Raw genomic sequence first — 19,728 nt, forward strand, 5'->3', positions numbered from 1 at the left:
GAATTTCACAGTTCCAGTATTGCTGGGCTGGAAATCCTGCTGCAGCCAAGACACTGGCAGGATCTGGCCATTCCCATTCTTACCCACATGAGCTGTTCTATCAGCCATGGAAGAGTGACTAAAAGTTGTTCTGGAAGAAAGAGAACTTCCTAATTCAGAATTTAAGACTTGAAGCTAGTTCAGATGTTTACTTCATCATAGAATTCCTTCCAAAAATTAGGCTGCTCCTATTGATAGTTTTTCTTCTCCTGATATTCCTGTAGGAGACATTCAAAGGACAGTCTGAGCTGTCTCTTTTGGGGTTTGGATGAGGCCTGGAGAGGACAGGGTTTTGGAAAAGACTGGAGGGATCAGTGGGAGCAGTTCCAGTGTTTGTGCTTGACATAGGTGATCATAGGGCTGTTGCTCTTGGGAAGCTCTGAGAGTGGAGAGCTGCAAAGCAGATCCTCAGTGAGAGATGGATGTTCTGGGGCTTTGAGAATTTTCTCTGAGATTGGTTTTCACAGAATCCCAGGGTGGTTCAGGGGAGAGAAACCATCAAGGCCATCCATCCCACCCCTTCCACGGGCAGGGACACCTTCCACTATCCCAGGCTGCTCCAAGCCCTGCCCAACCTGGCCTTTGACACATCCAGGGGTCCAGGGGCAGCCACAGCTTCTCTGGGCACCCTGTGCCAGGGCCTCCCAGGGCAGAATTTTCTGAGATTCCCCTGCCCTCTGGTACTGGGAAGCCATTCACCCTTGTCCTGGCACTCCAGGTCTTTGTCCAAAGTCTCCTTCCACCTGTCTTGGAGCCTCTTTAGGGACTGCCTTGCTCTGCCATATCCTTCCTTATGAGGCTGGAGAGGACCACCAAGCTCCCTGTGCTGCAGGTGCTTGGAGAGGGCTGGAATCACATCTCTGTCTGAGGAAAAGCTGTCAGTGAAATTGTGCCAAGAGCAGCCATCAGTGTGGCACTGTGCAAGCACCACAGTGTCACACATCTGCACATACTTACCCTTGGTCCTCAGGCCTCCTGTCAGGCCTCTCCTGGAAATCCACATCCTTGCGCATCCCTGCCCCATCTGCCACCCCTTCCCAGTGAGACATGCCAGGTCTCCCTCCCTCCTGCCTCCACTTCCCCATCATTCTCACTTGCTGGGGAGGGCTCTGAGATCTGTCAGCTCTGGTTCGTGCCCAACCTGAATGTGAACACGGAATGCTGTGATAGAAGCTTTGTTTAAGGTGGGTGTCAGAAGGACAAACAGGATGTTGCCCATGCAGAGTCTGTGCTGCTTTCCCAGGTGTGCAGCTCCATTCTGGGGACTCTGCTCTTCCAGGAGCTTGGTGTTGCCAGCAGATAAACCTGAAAATGCTGGGAGGGGACAGGATGCTTTTAGGTGCTGTGATGATGTGATTTGCTCCTGTAATGTTGCTGTTTATCTGCCCATGGTCTTGGGGCAGCTGGGACTTGGCTGGAGCTGCTCAGGGCACAGTAAAAGTTTCACATGACACTTCAGGAGGGTTAGTGAGTGTGGAGCACCAGGGGTTTGTCCACTGTGGGCAGAAGAGAGATCTCTCAAACCTTCACTCTTTTAAGTGGGTTTTGTCCATGGAAAATGAGGCTAGCAAAAGAAGAGCCTTCCTGAGGAGGTAGTGACTGTCAAGGAGAAGCTGCCTGAGCTGTCAGATCCATCCCCTCTGATTTTGGCAGACCAGGGCTTCAGCTCCACTTTGCTTCCAGAGCCAAGGCCCAGCTTTCTGTGCAGCTCCTGGATAAAGGCCTGGCTGGTGCTTTGGGCAGGGATCAGTCACTGCAATGCTCCTTTCTGTGAGCCAAGCAGGGACTATTCCCTGCTGCTGCAGATCTCCAGGAGGATCCAGTGCTCTCAGAACCCCTCTTCCCGGCTCTAGGATGGGCACAGTGATGTGGTCAGGTCCTGTCCCAGAGGCCTCGGTGCTGCAGGGCAAGTTCTGCACTGCCCCACTCAGGAGGCTCAGCCCCACCAACCCATGTTCTCTCCAAGTGCCACTGGGTTTGTTCCTCCCTTTCTAATCTCCTGTCTTCTGCTTCTTTCCAGTTCTCTGCTCTGTGCTCACTCGTGACCCCTCAGTTTGCAACTTCTTGGGCTTTCCTTGTTCTCCCTGTACCATCAGTGCCCTGTCAGGATGTGTGATGCCCCCTTCCCCCAGCACCCTGTGCTCTGTGCAGACACAGACAGCCACGTTACACACAGTCATGGAATCATGGAGCAGTTTGGGGTGGAAGGGACCTTAGGGCTCATCTGGTTCCACCTCCTGCCATGGCAGGGACACCTTCCCCTATCCCAGGCTGGCTCCAAGCCCTGTGCAGCCTGGCCTTGGACACTGCCAGGGATCCAGGGGCAGCCAGAGCTTCCCTGGGCACCCTGTGCCAGGGCCTCATCACCCTCACAGGATTTTTTCTGGATATCCCATCTAACCCTCCCTCTGGCAGTGAGAGGCCTTTCCCTGTGGCCTGTCCCTCAAGGCCCGTGTCCCATGGGAAGAGGGAGGTTCAGAGGCTGGGTTTACACCCTGGGCCAGGTGCCCAGCTGGGCCCATGAGCATTTTGGCAGTTTTCCTCCCCCACACACCCTGGTTTAGGGACACACTCACTTCAGTGTCCCAGAACAAAATGTGTGTCCTGTGCTTGGCCACTGTGTTCCCATGGTCCAGCTGAGGTGTGTGGAACATGTGGTCAGTGTACCTGAGAGGCTGTCCCACGTGTGCCCACACCCTCAGTCTGACCCACACTCACACACTCTCTGACCACCCACAGCCTTTCCCCTGAGGCTGGAGCTGTTCCTGGTCCCTCCCCAGCACACAGGAAGGCAGCCCTGGATATGGGGACTGATGGAGGCTGTTCCTGGGCACAGGAACTGCTCCCAGGGGTTCCTGCCCCCAGGGGTTCCTGCTGCCTCAGCAGTGGCCAGGGTTGGGTGGGATAAGGTCTGGGACCAGAGTAACCCAGGCTGCCTCTGTGTCAGACCCATATTTCCCCTCCCCAGGATATGTTCCTGTATCTGTTTCTTTCTTTTCCTGTTCTTGTCTGCTGCAATGTTCATCACCATCATCTCTTCCTCTCCCTCCTCCTCCTTCTCGTCCTCCTCCTGCTGCTACTCCTCAGATCCTCAGCTCTTGAAGACAGTGTTAAACAGTACGAGCAGGACCTGGCCAGGAGGCTGTACCAGTCCCGGCAGTGGGCTTCTGCTCCCGGGGCCAGGCCAGCTCACATGGCTAGCCCAGTGCAGAGCCACACCTCGAGAATCCCTGGGTCAGGAGGCCAATCCAGGTGTGCACTGCCCCTCCCCATGGCTGCATGCTCCTGTCTGGGTCCCTGTGCCCCACCAGGGCCTCCTGGGGCAGGAGGACATGGGAGTGGTCCCTGGTGTCCACTGCCATGAGAACAAGGGGGGGATGCTGGGGCTGTCTGATGGAAGAAAGGAACAGACCTCTCTGAGGGCTGGACCCACTTTTTCACAGCTCTGCCACAGAATCCCAGTGGGGTTGGAAGGTACCTTAAAGATCCCCCAGTTCCACCCCTTGCCATGGGCAGGGACACTTTCCACCAGACCAGGGTGTTCAGGGCCCCATCCAGCCTGGCCTTCCATGATCTCCTGATGGCTGAGGAGGGTTCAGGTGCAGCACACGGAGCACAGAGAAGAATAAAGCCCCCAAGAACCTATCCTGCTCGTGTGATCCTTGCAGTTTTGTCCCCAGTTGGGGTCACCGTCCTGTTGTGTGGCACTCTGGGGCTGCCCGCAGCTTCTCAGTGTGTTGATCCATAGCTTTGGGCTCTGTGTGTTTGACACATGTGGTCCCGTATGTGTTTTGGGATGGCAGCCAGCCCAACTGTCCTCCTGCCTGCCTCGGGGACCCTCAGGGCTTTGTTCCACCCTCCCCGTGCTCAGCCCACGGGCTCCGTCCCTGCCCTGCCACACACAGGTGGCACCCGTCCCCTCACCAGCACTGATGGCGTCTCCTCCCCACCCCATTCCTGAGGCAGGATGAAATCCCTGGAGCAGGACGCTCTCAAAGCCCAGATGGTCATTGCCAAGTCCAAGGAGGGGAAGAAGCGCAGCACGCTGGAGCAGCTGGCAGAGTCCCCCTCACCTGCACCGACGCCGTCGCCGACGCCGCTGGAAGGTACAGGGCAGCTGCTGCAGGAACACAGGCAGGGCTGTGGGGAGCAATTCCCTCCTTCCACCCAGCTGGAAGGTATTGAGCAGCTGCTGCTGCCTGCAGGGACACAGGCAGGGCTCCTGCAGCTCAGCCCGCTCACAGCACAGCTCTGGAGAGCAATTCCCTCCTTCCACCCAGATGGAAGGTCCTTGGGGACACATGGGGACAGCACAGGGATGGGCCTCAGCTGCAGGACATTTGACAGCACCTGGGGCAGCGCTGAGGTTCCAGGGAACAGGGTGGGAGCACAGCCACATCCTGATTTTCTGAAAAAGCAGTGAAGAGGTGTTTGTTGGGAGGGCAGAAGGTAGGGCCTGCCCTCGGCATGGTGTCACCACCCTGACATGCTGCTGAGGAAGAAGCTGGCTGGGGGTGACTGTCACACAGCCAGCCTGCCACTAACTCTGCTCTTCTGTCACCTCCTACAGATTGCAGCCCCAGGAACGTCACTTCCCCTGGAAGACTGGTATGATGTTCTCCTGCTTGCTTTTGTCACCTTCCCTAAATCCTGGGATTCCCTGGTTTCTCAGCTGTGCTGGGAGCTGTGGGTCCCCACTCAGTCCTTGCAGCCAGCCTGGCTGTGTGGTGCACAGAAATATGAGGGGTCAGTGGATGGAACTTGGCCAAACTCCTGGCCAGAGGTACCCCCCTTTATTGCAGCTCCCAGGGGACATCTGCTTTCTGTTCCCTATTTTATGATGTCATCGTTTCCATGGTTCTTCACCTCCTTGTTCAGAAAGTTTTCCACCAGGTTCAGGAAGCCTTTCCCCAGGTTCAGGAGGCCTTTTCCTGGTTCTAAAAGCCTTTCACTTCAGGGACTTTGGCCCTGTGTCTCCTCAAGAGCTCAAGGCAGCCCTTCAGCTTCAATCAGCATTTTCCTTTTCCTAGTCCAGAGTAAATGCTGTGGGCCATTGTGGCACAACACTCTAAGGACTGGTGAGACAAACCAGGGAAAGCAGGGGGGAGCAGCAGCAGAGAAGGAGCCTTGTCCTGCCAGGTCACCCCACAACACAGCCCTGGATTGAAATTCTGACTCTGCTCTGGCTGTCAGAAGTCTTGCCATGAACTTCCCCCCCAAAACCAGCTTTCCTAGCTGACTTGGTGTGTACTAGCATTTCACTGGAGCATGTGGTGTTTCCTCTGTGCCTCCAAACCCCTGTCCTGCCACCAGGATAGCTCCAAAGGCAGTGTCCAGGGATGCCCCACGTCCCAGGCTCTGTCCAGGCACTCCTGCCTCTCCTGAGGATGTCCCTCTGCTTCTGCTGGGATCTCTGCTTGGATTGCTCAGCTTGCTGCTGCCTCTCCAGCCCTTCTTCTCCCTCACTCTCTCTTCTCTGTTTCTTCCCTTCTGCTGTCCCTTCTAGTCAATGTCTGAAAAGAAGTTTGACTACCGGGAATTTGCTGCTATTCCTTCCTCCAAACCTGTTTACGAAATCCAGGTATAAACTGCATGCTGAGCCACCTCTGGATAGCTCAGGGCTTGGTCTGGTGGAGGCGCTGAGGCTGAGGGATTTGGGGAAGCCCTCTGCAGAGGTCTGTGCGGGGCAGTGATACCAGTCTTGCTGAAAACTGAGGGCTTGTTGGAGGCTTCAGCCAAGAGGAATTGGGAAAAAGTTGGCCCAGATGGTTTTAAAATGAATGACAAAAGATTTGCAGATAGAAAACATCTGCATCTTTAGAATGGTTCCTGAAATATTTTTAAGTGAAAGATGAGAACTAAAATGGAAGAAAAAGTTACAGACATGATGGCTAGCAAATGCCAAATGGGAGCAGATGTGAACTTCCAGCTGGGCTGTGCTGGGTGTCCTGCCTGAGGAGCTGCTGGGAGCCTGTTCTCAAGCTGTAGTTCTGCTGGCAGTGAGCTGTGGAGTCAACACCTGGTTCTGAGAGTGACAGCCATGGTGAGGTGCTTCTCCTTCCTCAAATGGGCTGGTTTAAGCTCTTTTAGTCATGGATTGTCAGCTCTGGAGGTGAGCCTGGCCCCTGTTCTGGGGGCCCCTGGAACCAATCTGGTAGGGCTGGGAGCTGTAACTGCCCAGGTCACTCAGTCCCTGATGGCATTTGTGACAGCTGAATTGAGCAGATACCCTGTGCCTGAACGGTTTGAGGTAGGTTTTTTAGTTTTTTATGCAGACCATGAAACAGATTCTGTGTGTGGAGAGCCAGCAAGCACTGCCACACTGGGCTTCACTGTGGGGACACAAAGGTGTGCCACTCCAGACAGTGTGGCTGTGAGGATTCTCAGGCAGTTTTGCTTTATTTGGTGTCTGTTCTCCACTGGCACCTGTCCCTTGTGGTATTGCTCTGCTCCTGGAAGTCATTCCTCATTTTCCTGGAGTGCCTTTCTTTGGGATGTGCCCCTCTCCAGTTCTGTCCCAGGTGAGGTGGGGGATTGGCTGCTTGAGCCCTGTGGCAGCTCCAGACCCCCCACATTTCCCTGGGTGCAGCACTGGGTCTGCAGACAGCTGAGAAGGCTGCACCTCCAAATCCTCAGGCACTGTCTGTGAGCCTCTCTGGGTGCAATAGTTCACAGAACCCTGGGATGGTTTAGTTTTGGAGGGACCTTAGATCCCATCCCATTCCACCCTGTGGCATGGGCAAGGACTCCTTCCCCTATCCCAGGCTACTCCCAGCCCCATCCAGTCTGGCCTTGGGCACTGACAGGGATCCAGAGGCAGCCACAGCTGCTCTGGGCACTTGTGCTATGGCCTGCCCACCCACAGGGAAAGACTTCTCTCACATATCCAACACAAATCTCCCCTCTTTCAGCTTAAAGCTTTTTTCTTCACTCTCTGCACTTTGTGCCTTTTGTGTTTCTTCCTCTCCTTCCTGCACACAGGCCAGGCAGTGGGTTCTTGGGCCAGGCACGAGGGATTCCAGCTGGAGTCTCTGTGGCCCTGTCCCCACTCTGGCCATGTCCCCTCTAGGCAGTGTCCCTCTGGACAGTGTCCCCTCTGTGGCAGTGTCCCTCTGTGGTCTGTGGGCAGGTGCATGTTGGAGTCCCTGGGCACAGGTGTTACAGGTGTAACCATTCACATTTCTCTTGCAGTCCCCTGATGCAGCTGATGACCTCAGACACATCGATGACCGGAGTAACTCAGGTGAGCCCTGGATGACTGCTCCCTCCCTGCTCTGTTCTGGAGGGTTCTTCTTGCCTTGGGACCACCCTCAGACCCTCACCTTCTGTTGCCTGAAGCAATGCCATGTTTTGTCTGTTCTAGAATGACAGCTCCGCACTCACTGCGTTCATTTTGGGTATGATATTTGTATATTTGCATCATTTTCAGTGATGACTAATTTTCCCAGTGTGCTGTGTTACGAGCATGCCTGGTTTTCTCCAGTTTTGTGTCCTGATAGAGTGGCAGTAGGATGTGGCAAAGAAGTGTTGACCTCTGTCACCTGCTGCAGGTGCACAATGTCCATCATGCAGGGGCTGCCCCATGCCCCTTTTCCTGGAACGGGGAATTATTCAGGTAAATTCATGCAAGGTACACTCGTGGCTCATGGCCATCTCAGTCAGCAAGAGTTAAAGGTGTGCAGCTGGCTCTGTGGGCTGTCAGCTGGGCTGTCTACCTGTCCCCACCTGTCCCAGACAGCTGAGACTCACCCAGCTGGGTCCAGGGGCTGCAGCAGCACCACAGAGCTGGGCAGAGCCTGCCTGCTGTGCGGCCTCCTGCTGCCTCTAACAGTTGGTGCTGGTTTGCTTCTACCCTTTTTGCATGTTTCACCCCTTTACTTAAAAAAAAAAAAAACAGTTCCTTTTAGCTTGACAAATTCCTCTGAGTCCAGGCTGTGTCCCAGACAGCTGACCCAGGGCTGAGCTGTTTCCAGAAGGAGGTTCTGCTGCAGGACTCTACACAAACTTACTTTCCTGCAAACAGGATCTGTTCTTCATCCCTCAGAGTCATCCTCTAAGCTCTGGGTTATTCTCTTGAGGTTGTTTGTTCAGGCAATGCAGGGACCTGAGAGGTCAGGGAAGGTCTGGGGAATAGCAGCTGCTGCTTAGGGCATCCAGAGCTCACTGTTGCTTGTCTCTGCTCTGTTGGGCCCTCAAATGGGATGAAAGCCAGAAAGAAAAGAGTGCTGCTCATCGAGAGACCCGGCCCTCAGTCCTTAAGCAATGCTTAAATCACCTGGGGTGTGTGTGAGGCACACAAACAAGAAGCAGGCTTGTCCCAGATCATCTGGAAAGGATGGAGGTGAGGATGCAGTCAGCTCTCCTGGCATGGGACCAAGCTCTCCTGGCTTTTCCAGAGCCCCCCCATCCCATCTCACTCTCCCAGGCAGTGCAGCATTCCAGCCAGCATAATCAGAATTGTCCTGGATCATGGAATTATGGCTTTTTGACTCATAGCAATTCTGAAACTTTGTGCTAGCAAACCATTACATCAGGAACTCAGAGGAAATCCAACTGCAGGAAAGTGTTGGCATCTCACTCCTCCCAGCACACCCTTGTCCTTTTGCCCATGCAGAAACAGTTCTTCCATTCTCTGATCTGACTTCATGGTCATCATCTCTTAAATGGATTTAAAAACCTTTATTCCAAAGTTTCCATGAGGCTGTGGAGTTACTGAACTGCAGAGCAGCATTTTCAGGGTGGAACTAAGAAAATTTCCCTTTGTTGTGGCATGACTCTTCCAGATCACCTGGAAACTTTGCTTCCCAGTCCTGTAACCCTCAGGTTCCAGAAACTCCCCTGATGACCGTGTGCTGCTCCCGTTACTGGAAACCTGCTTATGGAATGTGAGGAGCTGCTTTTTCCCTGTGCCCCTTGCTCACCTGGGCTCTGCTGTTGGCAGCAGCTGCCACAGGAAGGGTGCTTCCCCATCCTTCCCCTGGTTGGTAATGAGCTGTTGGGTAATGAACTCTGCAGCTCTGGAGCCAAACATGTTCTTTCTGCCCTCCTGTGGCTTTAATTTATCCCTGTTCAGCCTCTTCAGCCACATCTCTGCTCTGAAGATCCATTCTGTTCTTCTCCAGACTTGTATTTCATGGATTCTTTCCCACCAAAATGCCAGCATCTCACACCACTGGAATCTCTGGGTTCACACCAGTGGCAGTGCCTGTGCTTTCTTCCTGTAGTTCTGTTTTCTCTCAGAATGGGAGATGTGAGTGAGGCTGTACTGCTTCATGATACACCAGGATCTTGTCTGGCTGGAAGTTGGTTCTTAGGGTGAGACCATAAGAAACAGGGAAAATGAGCCTGTATAGATGAATACTCACAATTTTCTGGGCTCACCTATTGTGTGGGCATGTCTTGAACCAGGTGTTGTGTCTGCATCAGCAATGGAATATGCCTCTGTAAAACTGCCCAGATTTTTTTAATCTTCCATGGAGTGTTGTGATCTCAGGTTCCACAATGAGTCATTTTATCTGCTCTGATTGTTTCTTGATAACTCCCTTGGGCCTTCTGGGGTGCAGTGAGTGACTCTGTCTCACTGGTCTGTTTGTGCCAGCCACATCAGCCAACGAAGTAGCACTTCCCTTCTTTCCAGGCTGGCAAATCCTGGTTTCTCTTAGTGGGAATAATTCCCACACTTGTCTGGACCTTTTTTATTTCATCAGTGTCTAAGGTGGAGGAGGGGACCAGGACTGCCTGCAGTTTGTGAATTGTGAATATTCTGAATTTTGTTCTCCCTCCCACCTTTTTTAGTACCTAAACCTCGAATTGAAATGGCATTGCTGGGAAGCTGCCAGTGCACACAGAGATCTCTGCCAGTGCTTACAGAGCCATCATCTCATTCAAGGATGGGGCATTTATTTTATGCAATCAGGATTCTATTCCTTTTATTGAGCTTAAATGTCATCCAGTAGTGTAAAAATGAACTTAGTGAATCAGCACAAGGTTCTGGCTGAGCTGGGGTGTGATGGGAGCCACTGAGAGTGCCAGAAAAGGACACAAAAGAAGAAATGCACAAAGTAGTTCCTTCCAGAATTACTCCAGGCTGCAGCAATCAGTGGGTTTGCACTTTCTGAGACAGAGGCTTTGATTTTAGAGTTCTTTCTTTCTTGAATCTATTCCTATCTGCAGTAAATTGCCCTTCCATGTCATTTTGCCCCTCAGCTGTATGGCTCATGAGCCACTTTGTTATAATTGAGCTTCATTTGACTCCCTGCTACAGCTTGGTGGCATCAGAAGCCTCTTCTGATACAGCCTTCCTCACTCCTCCTCATTTGCAAGATACTGACCCAGGTACAAGTCCTGGCTGCTGGGTCCTGTGGCAGCACCTCCTGTCCTTTCCTGTGGGGTAACACAGTTCTTTCCTGCCCTTTTCCTACTGGGTAACAGCTCCTTCCTGCCCTTGTCTTGCAGGGTAACACAGCCCCTTCCTGCCCTTTTCCTACTGGGTAACACAGCTCCTTCCTGCCCTTTTCTCATGTAACACAGCCCCTTCCTGCCCTTTTCCTATGGGGTGACACAGCCCCTTCCTGCCCCTCCTGTTTTCAGCAGAGCTTTTCCCAGGGCACAACCCAAATGTTTTTAAAGCCCAAGTTTTTAAAGCCTAGTGTGCTGCATGGGGTTCGCTAAACCTGCATGTTTGGGGGTTCTTTGGCCTAGAGGGTCTAAAAGGACTGGCTTCTCTCTGAGCCAGGGGATCTCCCCCACCCACCCAGGCTGGGTTTTTATCTTCATGTGCCCTTGTGTTGCTTTTTTACCTGGGTGTCTTGTCTGAGGATCAGCCACCTGCTGCCAAACCCCAGCCTTCTCTGAAGGGGCTGCCCAGGCTGGGAGTGTTCAGCCTACAGAAGAGAAGCTCTGGGGAGCCTAAAGGGGCTCTAGGAGAGCTGGGAGGAACTTTTCACCTGGGCCTGGAGTGACAGGACAAGGAGGAATGGCTTCCCCCTGCCAGAGGCCTGCAGTGTAGGAGAGGGTGGGACACTGGCACAGCTCAGCAGACTGAGCCTTTCGGCTGACAGACCTTCATGGATTTCTCTGCTTGAGGGTCTCTTCTGCATCCAAAGGTTTCAGAGGGACTTCCCAGGAACCCATTTGCACTTGAAGCTCATGGACTGCCTTCCTACAGATACTGGGGTGGTTGAATTTCCCCCCCCCACCAGCCCCAAGGACCAAGGCTTGTGAATGTGAGGCTGCTCCCATCTGTCTGTGGAGACCTCATCCCCTCAGGATGTCACCTGTCCCTGGTCAGGAATGTCACCTGTCTCTGCAGTCCTGTGAGCTCTGGTCAGCTCCTCAGAGCTCTCAGGTGCAGCTCCCTGCATCCAGCTGGGCCTGACACAGGGGTGACCCTCACCTCCTTGCCCCAATCCTTCATTAAGGGTCTGGATCCTCCCATTCCAACACCTGAGGCACAGCAGCTCTCCCACCATGTCTCTGTGGTGCCCCTAAGTTCAAAGCCCTCCTGGCCAGCTGGGCCAGTGACCAAAGACTCTCCTTCCCCTCTGTGACCAAAGGACCCCTGCAGACCCGGGTCAGGGTGGATCCCTGCTCTGGAGAGCAGAAGCATTTCAGGACACTTGCTGTTCCATACAGCTTGGCACTTCAGTCCCATTCAGTGAACGATGGCTGTTACAGGCAGGAATCTTCTCACACATGGCTCTTCCTTCTCAGTACCCACTGATCCCTTCATGAGCTGCAGGCCACCAGGAGGTTCTGGGCAGGAGGTTACTGTGAGTGATTGAGACCAGTGCTGTCCCAAATCCAGCACCTGGGAATACCCTGGAACACTCCTTGAAAGTGTTCCAGGCCAGGTTAGACAGGGCTTAGAGCAATCTGGGATAGTGGAAGTTGTCCCTGCCTGTGGAAGGGTGTGGTATGGGATGAGCTTTAAGGTTCTTTCCTACACAAACCATTCTGTCATTCTATGATAGCCTTGACGTCTGCATTAACTGTGCCAGCTGCATGCTGCCAGAATCACGGCATGGTTGGGTTGGGAAGGGTCTTTTCAGACCACCCAGTCCCACCCATGCCCTGAGCAGGAACACCTTCCATCCGGCCGGGTTGCTGCAAGCCACAGCTCCTCTGGGCAGCCTGTGCCTCATCCTTCACAGGGAAGGATTTCTTCTCAGGGTCTTCCCTGACTTAACCCAGGGCTTTGTCTTCAGATCCAGCACCTCTTGTCGTTGCAGTTCACCGGGAGCAGGACGGGCAGCCAGAGGAGGACACACTGGGAACAGGGGATCCATCAGCAGCAGCTCCCTCAGCCCTGGAGGACATGGCCCTGTACAGCAGCAAGCGGAAGCTCCGGCACAGCCGGCGAAGCCTGGAGACCGCTGTCCCCACATAGGTGACCCGCCACACCTGGGCAATGGACTGGCCTGGCACAGCCCTTCGGGAGCTCTGGGGACAGCAGCAGGCTGCCCCCCTGCCTACAGACTCTGGCTGGGACCGAGCTCCCCATGAGCCCTGTGGCCAACTGACTCCTCTGGGGCTGTGAACCACCCTCGTTCCTCACTCAACAGCGCACTGGGGCACATCCCAAAACTGGGACAACACTGGACTGACTGCTGGCAGATGGAGAGGAAGGGTGGCCAGGACAGTGGGCAGCTTTTTAGCCTGTAAATATTGTGTGTGGGGAAGAGTAGGACAGGGAGAATGTAGGAGTGTGAGAGTGTACTGGGCTCCAGCTGTTACTGCCTCAACTTGAGTTTTGTAGTTAAAAGGAGCTTCTCCTCTGTTGGGAATCGGGAGGAAGGTCCAGCCTGCCTTTACTCCTATTTAATTTCCAGTCTTTTGCCAAAAAGCATCCTCTCCCACCTCCTGCACTGTCACCTCACTTCCCCTTGGGAGTGTTTGGGAATGGGAAGCTTGGAGGCAAAAAGAAGGGGGGAAAAAAAAAAAGGAAAAAACCCACCAGAATTCCAGCAAAGTGCCTCCCTCTGCCACTGGTACTCTGTGTTCAAGGAAAACAGAGCCAGGTCTCTGCCATCTGCCTTTGTCCTGATGGGACACTGCTCCTGCTGGGGCTTTGTTCTGTCCTGGGACAGCTCCCACCCTGGATGGGCACATCCCCCTTTGTCACCACGGCAGGAGCCACTCCAGAGCACACAAGTGGAGGAGTCTTCTGTGGCACTGGGGCTGAACTGGTCAGCTGGGGCAGGACTGGGACAGAGCTGACAGCCAGAGCAGGGGTGTCAGGGGTGTGTGACAGCAGTAGGAGCAGGACATGGTGGCAGAGGTGGGAGGTGTGACAGTAGGTACCTTAGTGGGTAGAGTTCAGGAACTGGGGATGGGTAGAATGTGGAGTTGATGGGGTCACATTGGGAGTTAGAGGATCCTACACATGGAGGTGCTGGTGGGGAGTCCACAGTGTCCATGCTGGCTGTAGGGTTGAGTGGGATGTCACGGGGTGCCTGGTGTGGTGTGGGCTGGCAGGGAGCACCAGGAGCAGGATGGGGCTGGCCTGTGCCTTGCAATAACCACACAGTTCCACTTTGCCAGCTCATTGGCTTCAGGCCCCTTCCCGTGGAGGACAGGGAAAATGCATGTTTGCCCACACAAGAGGGAAAAAGGAAAATGATAAATATCGAGTGGGGGTGTGAGCCTTGGTTTCCACATGTGGAACAAGGGCTGTGAGCAGGTTCTGAATTGTGAGCTCTGCAGATGTGGAAGTCACAGCTGCTGCTCCCAACTCTGCCATCAGCCTCTGCTGCCACTAGTGAGGGGAAACAACCCCTTTCTTTTTGGTTTTTTTTATCACTGCCTCTCACCGTGAGGAAGGTCCGAGCTCGACACAGTCCCATTCCCTGTTCATTGGTGCTCTCTGACTTCCCAGTAAGATCAGGGTTGGACCTTAAGCCTCACAGTGGCTGGGCACTGACAGGCACATCTGCTTGTACATTTGCTGAAGGAAAGAGTTGGATGCAGTTTTTTGGGTGCAGTTTCTTAGTTGAGCCTCTCCTTTCATGCCAAAATCCAGCGGATCATTTTAACTGACTATGTTTCAATTTTACAGACTTGTGAAGGGGAACTCTGATAATCTCATGCTGCAGCTGCAGCTGCCTCCATCATCAGCAATTTGAGCTTTTCCTTTTTAAATCTGATTTTAGCATTTGCTTTTTAACAAAAGCAGTTTTGGAAACAATCCTGGCTGGGTTTTGGTGACTAACTTGTGATTCTTCTCTCCTTTCCCTGTGCGGTACCTGGTGCCAGGCTCTGGATTCTCTCCTGTTCTCTCCCAAGAGACTCTGAGGGAAAATTAGCGCATCAAGACTGTAACTAGTGAAATTTGTACAACCAAAGAAATCTATTTTGTGGTTCAAGGATAATAAAGTTTACTTTACGTTTTAGAGCCTTTAGTCACAGTGGTTTGCCCTGTGTCAAGTCGGCAGTTTCAGTATCAACGCTTTGCTGGTGGTTGTTATTCACTGCATGATCCAGCAAAGATGCTCCTGGTGTTCCTGCTTTTGGGAGCACGAATTAATGCACACCCCAATTACTGCCAGCTGAGAATATCCGTAGTCAGGGATGGGAAGAAAAACCCAATATGAAACACAGTGATACCAGCAAGATCTTCAGTCTCTTGGCTTTCTTTATTTGGCTGTGTTTAAAAAAAAAAAAAAAAAGCTTCAACGCTATTTCATTTATATTATTAAAGCTTTTTAAAGTAATTTGATTGGTAAAAACCAGCCCTATTTCCTGTAGCTCAGTCAGGTTTTCCTGAGTCTGGTTCAGAGGATGGATACCATGCTGTGCCACCCCCAGGGAAGGAGCAGCAGTCTCAGAAGAGGGTGGATTTCCTTTTCCTGAGGCCAGACCTCAGCCTTATTGCTCCACCTGTGTGACAGGTACAGCTGAACAGGGGCCTTGGCTGTGGCCGTGGCACCTGAGGAGCAGCTTGGCCCTTGGTCGGGGAGGGTTCAGGACTGAACAGCATCACACAGGCTCTGTCCTCGGCCCTGTGCTGTTTGATGGGCCAGTTTTACTGCCAGGTTCCTCTCTTTGTGTGTTTAATTTGTCCCCCACAACTGAACCCTGAATAGGTAATGGGAAGTAGTTTAACCCTTCAGACGAAAGGAAACATAGAAACATCATCAATGGGAATTGTTTATTTAGGGATATTTACTTGGGCATTATTCATATAGGTTTGGAACTATATGGTCTTTTAAGACCCCTTCCAAGCCCAGCCATGCTATGATTCTATTATTTTTATATAAAGAGGAACAGAAATAACCCAGTTAAATATATAGGGAGAATGATCTTCAAGGTGGCACAGGCAAAAAGCAGAGCACAGGTGGCTGGGCTGCAAGGTTTGCAAGAAACTCTTGCAGCTGACGGCCTTGAGCAGCAGCAGCAATTCACAGCTGGGCTCTGGGAAATGGAGGGCAGGAAATGTCACATCTGGACACAACTCCAGCTGTGAACCTGCACTGCCTACCCCTCTAATCCTGCCAATGCAAATTCTCTTGGTTCCAGGAATCAGTGCTGTCTGCTGTTGGTCTGTGAGCTAAGGGATGGCTTTGTTGGCCCTTCCCTGCATTTCGCTGCATACAGAACAGCAAACAGGTGTCTGGAATAACTGTGGGATTCTGCTCCTGTCTGCCCACGGACAGGAGGGGCTGTCCTGGAAGCTGCAAACCCCAACAAATTCACCTGTTTGTCAGCTCTGGCGCGTGAACACCCGGGATAACCGGAGCCTGGGAAATGCTGATCTCCAGCCTTGCCCACTGGCCTCCAGCTGCTTCTGGAGACCAACAGCTGCCGGAGATGGGGCTGTGGTCGCACTTCAGTGCCACTTCGGTCCTGCTGCGCGGAGTTCTTGATGGTTCTGTGCTTTCAGTCACCATCAGCGATGCAGCACCAGAAGAGCCCAGAGCCGCAGCCCTGCGGGACCTCCCACGTCACAGCCCCCGCTGCCACCTCCGGGCCCTGGGCACGGCCACCTCCCTGCTCGGCTCCTCCTGTCCCGGTGCATCCCGCCCCCGTGTGCGCCCGCCGTGCCGGTGGCTGAGCCGCAGCCCCCGGAGGGCACAGAGGGACCGGCGACACGGGGCGCTTGTGCCCAACAACGGCGGCCGCGTATCTGCCGCCGAGCCGGGCCGGCAGAGGGGCACAGAGCAGCGGCACTAGCGGGGATTGGCCGGACCGGGATCCAGAGCAGCGGCGGCACCGGCGGGGATTGGCCGGACCGGGACCCAGAGCAGCGGCGGCGGCGCTGCCCGGTGACGCCGTCACGTGACGCTGCGCTCTGACGCTCCCGATGACGCCATCACGTGACGCTGCGCGCTGACACTCCTCGCTGACGCTCCCCGCTGACGCGCTCGTGCCGCGGCGGCGCTGCCGGGCCCAGGCCGAGCGGAGCCGGGCAGAGTATGCTGGAGCGGGGCAGTGAAACGGCTCCGGGAGCAGCTCAGGGCCCGTGCTGCTCACCGCCTGTGAAAAGGTGCAGTTCTCTGCCTGCAGAAAACATCGACCCGCAGTTGTGGTGAATCCGCGTTTATTTAAAAACCTTAAACCAACATCTGATCAGGAGCCGCTGTGCCGTGAGGTTGTTCTCCTCAGGGAGGGCAGAGCAGACGCGGTGCCCACTGCCGAGCTGTTTGTGCCCGCTGCGGCAGCAGTGTGAGTCAATGACGGAGACACAGGAGGCTGAGCTGAAGGGAGCCAAAAGGCACCATCGAGCCCAGCCCCTGGCCCTGCCCAGGGCCATCCCCAGGGTCCCACCATGTCCCAGGAGTGCTCTCCAAACACCTCTGGGTGCTGTGACTGCTGCTCTGGGCAGCCCCTCCCAGTGCTCAGTCACCCTCTGGGTGACTTCTTTTTCTAGAATCCAACCTAACCCTCCCCTGACCCAACATAGCCATTCCCTCGGGTCCTGTCCCTGGTGAGCACAGAGATCGGTGTCTGCACCTCGTCCCCTCGGAAGGTTCAGGCTGCGACCAGTCTGGACTAGGAATTAAAATGTGTCTCCTGTGACCACTGAAGATAGAGGGTGAGCTCTGGCTCTGGATATCTTTGTTTCTGAGGGGGAGTGGGGACTGATCCAGCCACGTAGGTCTGGTTTTTCTCTTACTCAGGTCATACTTGATGTTCTGAATCCCCCTGTCTGCATGAGGGACCCTCCAGGCAGGTTGTGGTTAAGGCCAGGTGACCTGATCCCAGGGGCTGTCCTTAGGTCAAGAACTCTTCCTGGATGATCCCCAGAAGAAAAGGACAGGCATCAGAGCTGAGCACTGGCAAAGAACAGAACAGCAAACCCTCACAACAACTTCCTGCCCTGGTACCCAAACACCTGGGACTTCCTGTTGTATAAATGCAACACTGATTCTTCCCAGATTATTCCCCATCATCTTCTTTAATTGGAGGCAGTTTTTTTTAAAAAAGCAAACAACTTCTAACAGTGAAACTGCAAGACCACATTCCTGCTTTCACTCCCAGAGTTCCATGCAGATGTTGGATCTGCTTGTTAGAATAATGTGGGATTTCTCCACATCAAAAAAGTCACTGTGAAGAACTAGAGAGGGATGACTTGTGGAACCACTGAAGAGACTTTTCAAATTCTGTCAGCACAGCAGGGGTGGGAATTGCATTAGGGACATGTGAGATGAGTGACCAAGCCTGCGGTCACTGCAGAAAAAACCAGCTCAGTGCCAGTCAGTACCTGGGACTGCTGAAACTGAGCTGGCATAAAAACAGACAGATCATGTTAAACAGCTTCAGAGCAGACAGATAAAGGGCAAAAGCAAAACTGCACTTAACCCAGATAATCTGATATGTACACATGCAGAGCCTGAGCAGATCAAACCCAGAGGGGCAGCTGGGATGAGTCACCCATGTGGAGTCAAGGGGAAGATTCACCACCTTCTCCATTATCAAAGAGGCCATGGATCTGCACTGCTAGAGAAGCGGCTCTGGAATGAGTTCCTGCTCTCCAGATTACCTTGTCTGTGCTTGTGGTGCCTTTGGGGCAGGTAATGTGTCTGTTCCTCACATTCTGTCAGTGATCACAGCGGGCCACTGTCTCACTGGTGGATGGAGCCAGGGGCTGAGTGGTAATCACAGAATCATGGGATGTTTTGGGTGGGAAGGGACCTCAAAGCCCATCTCATCCCACCCCCTGCCATGGCAGGGACACCTTCCACTGTCCCAGGCTGCTCCACCCCTATCCATAGCCTGGCCTTGGGCACTGCCAGGGATCCAGGGACAGCCACAGCTTCTCTGGGCACCCTGTGCCAGGGCCTGCCCACCCTCACAGGGCAGAACTTCCTCCTAGTATCCCATCTAAACTTGCCAGAAGCCAAGCTCCAATAAGGTCAAATTTCCATGATTTCAATTTTAAAATCATGGAATCACAGAATCATTATGGTCACAATAGACCTGTAAGAGCACTATGACCAAGCACCAGCCCAGCACCACCATGTTCACCACTAAACCATGTGCTGGAGTGCCATATCCCCACACGTTCTGAATTCTGTGGTACTTGAGGACACAAACCTGTGCAATCCTCTCTTAATAAGTGCTGAGACCCCTTGCAGTGCTCCTGTTCATGCTGTTGCCAAGACTGAGGGCTGGAGCACTACCCCAGCAGGTCCTGTCTGGCACACATGGGTTGTGTTGATTCCTGGGGAGAGCAGTGCAGCAGAGCTCTCCCAGCTGCTGCCCCCTGCTCAGGGTGTCTCCCACCTCCTTAGGGTGCTATCTCTGCTGCTCAGGGTGTTCTCCCAGCTGCTAAGGGCATTTTCTTAGCTGCTCAGGGTGTTCTCCCTCCTGCTCAGGGTGCTCCCTGCCGTGCTCTGCTGGCTCTGAGAGCTGCAGTCCTGGTGGAAGCAGCTACCGCAGTCTGAAATTAGGTCTCACGTCATTCCACACGCTTTGTTTTACCCCATGTCGTTAATCCAGACATCATCAATCTGGGACATGAGTGTCCTTTGTTAGAAGGCCATTGGCAGAGGGAGCCTGGTGAGACACTGGTGACAAACAGTAATTACCCAGTTTGGATTACTGCACTAATCCGGTGTAACAATGCAAACACATTGTAATTCATGAAAACCAAACACCACTTACGTACATTGCATTTACAGTGAAAGAAGATTTTCTAAAATAACCAATAGTACATTGGAAATTATACAAGAAAATAAATACAACCAACATTCAGAATAGAAAAGCAGCAAAACTTTATTATTAATTCCCAAGTGGAAGGATGCAGGCCATTTTATTCCATTAGGAATAGCTTTAAAATCAGCAATTCCAGGTAATATTCACTCTGGAGTACAAAAGAAATTGGCTCAGGAGAAGTCAAATCTACTCCAATAAAATGTTGGTGATGTATTTGTGTATACAGTAGTGAAACCAAAAGTAAAAGCATCCTGTTTGATATTCAGATTTGAAAGCCAGTTCTGAAAAGCTGGAACAGAAAAGGTCTACCAATACCATTTAAGTGGTGGGAAAAAGAGAAAAGGAAAGGTTTTAAATGTTTTCTGTTCTTAATAGTGAGACGACTGAAAGGTAATAATTGTATTTACATTACTGAGAAGTACTTTATTCAAATACTGGTTATGAGACTTAATGAAGTAGATTAAACTGGTATGAGATAAAGGCTGAAACAAAAGTGCAGGTGCAGAGGGTAGATCTGACCACAAGCTTGGGGAA

General features: G+C 52.9%; 2 protein-coding genes and 1 long non-coding RNA gene across 30 annotated transcripts in view; 2 read left to right on the forward strand and 1 right to left on the reverse strand.

Annotated features, from left to right (window-relative positions):
* LOC146768529 (protein scribble homolog) overlaps window positions 1–14,431 on the forward strand; it is a 36,238-nt gene extending 21,807 nt beyond the window's left edge. For 11 of the 20 annotated variants that reach the window (XM_085572803.1, XM_085572806.1, XM_085572800.1 and 8 more), the window contains 6 exons: window positions 3,127–3,291; window positions 4,006–4,145; window positions 4,610–4,647; window positions 5,546–5,620; window positions 7,231–7,282; window positions 12,270–14,431. In XM_085572803.1, coding sequence (XP_085428929.1) covers window positions 3,127–3,291; window positions 4,006–4,145; window positions 4,610–4,647; window positions 5,546–5,620; window positions 7,231–7,282; window positions 12,270–12,427 — 628 coding nt within the window. In that variant the 3' untranslated portion in view covers window positions 12,428–14,431. Of the gene's footprint in view, window positions 1–3,126; window positions 3,292–4,005; window positions 4,146–4,609; window positions 4,648–5,545; window positions 5,621–7,230; window positions 7,283–7,402; window positions 7,437–12,269 lie in introns of all 20 variants that reach the window. The other 9 variants (XM_085572804.1, XM_085572812.1, XM_085572811.1 and 6 more) reach the window with 6 other exon arrangements.
* On the reverse strand, window positions 14,398–16,354 carry LOC146768530 (uncharacterized). The gene is made up of 2 exons (XR_014953189.1): window positions 15,733–16,354; window positions 14,398–14,680 (listed from the first exon to the last, which is right to left on the reverse strand). It is a non-coding gene; the product is annotated as an uncharacterized LOC146768530 (long non-coding RNA).
* A 34-nt stretch (window positions 16,355–16,388) lies between these two features.
* Window positions 16,389–19,728, forward strand: part of LOC110478060 (scaffolding CK1 anchoring protein H) — a 42,296-nt gene continuing 38,956 nt past the window's right edge. For 7 of the 9 annotated variants that reach the window (XM_085572783.1, XM_085572785.1, XM_085572786.1 and 4 more), the window contains exons 1-2: window positions 16,389–17,071; window positions 17,867–18,050. In XM_085572783.1, coding sequence (XP_085428909.1) covers window positions 17,996–18,050 — 55 coding nt within the window. In that variant the 5' untranslated portion in view covers window positions 16,389–17,071; window positions 17,867–17,995. The remainder of the gene's footprint in view (window positions 17,072–17,866; window positions 18,051–19,728) is intronic. The other 2 variants (XM_085572784.1, XM_085572796.1) reach the window with 2 other exon arrangements.

This window comes from Lonchura striata, chromosome 2, assembly GCF_050655825.1.
Source record: "Lonchura striata isolate lonStrDom1 chromosome 2, ASM5065582v1, whole genome shotgun sequence".
NCBI classification, from domain to species: domain Eukaryota; kingdom Metazoa; phylum Chordata; class Aves; order Passeriformes; family Estrildidae; genus Lonchura; species Lonchura striata.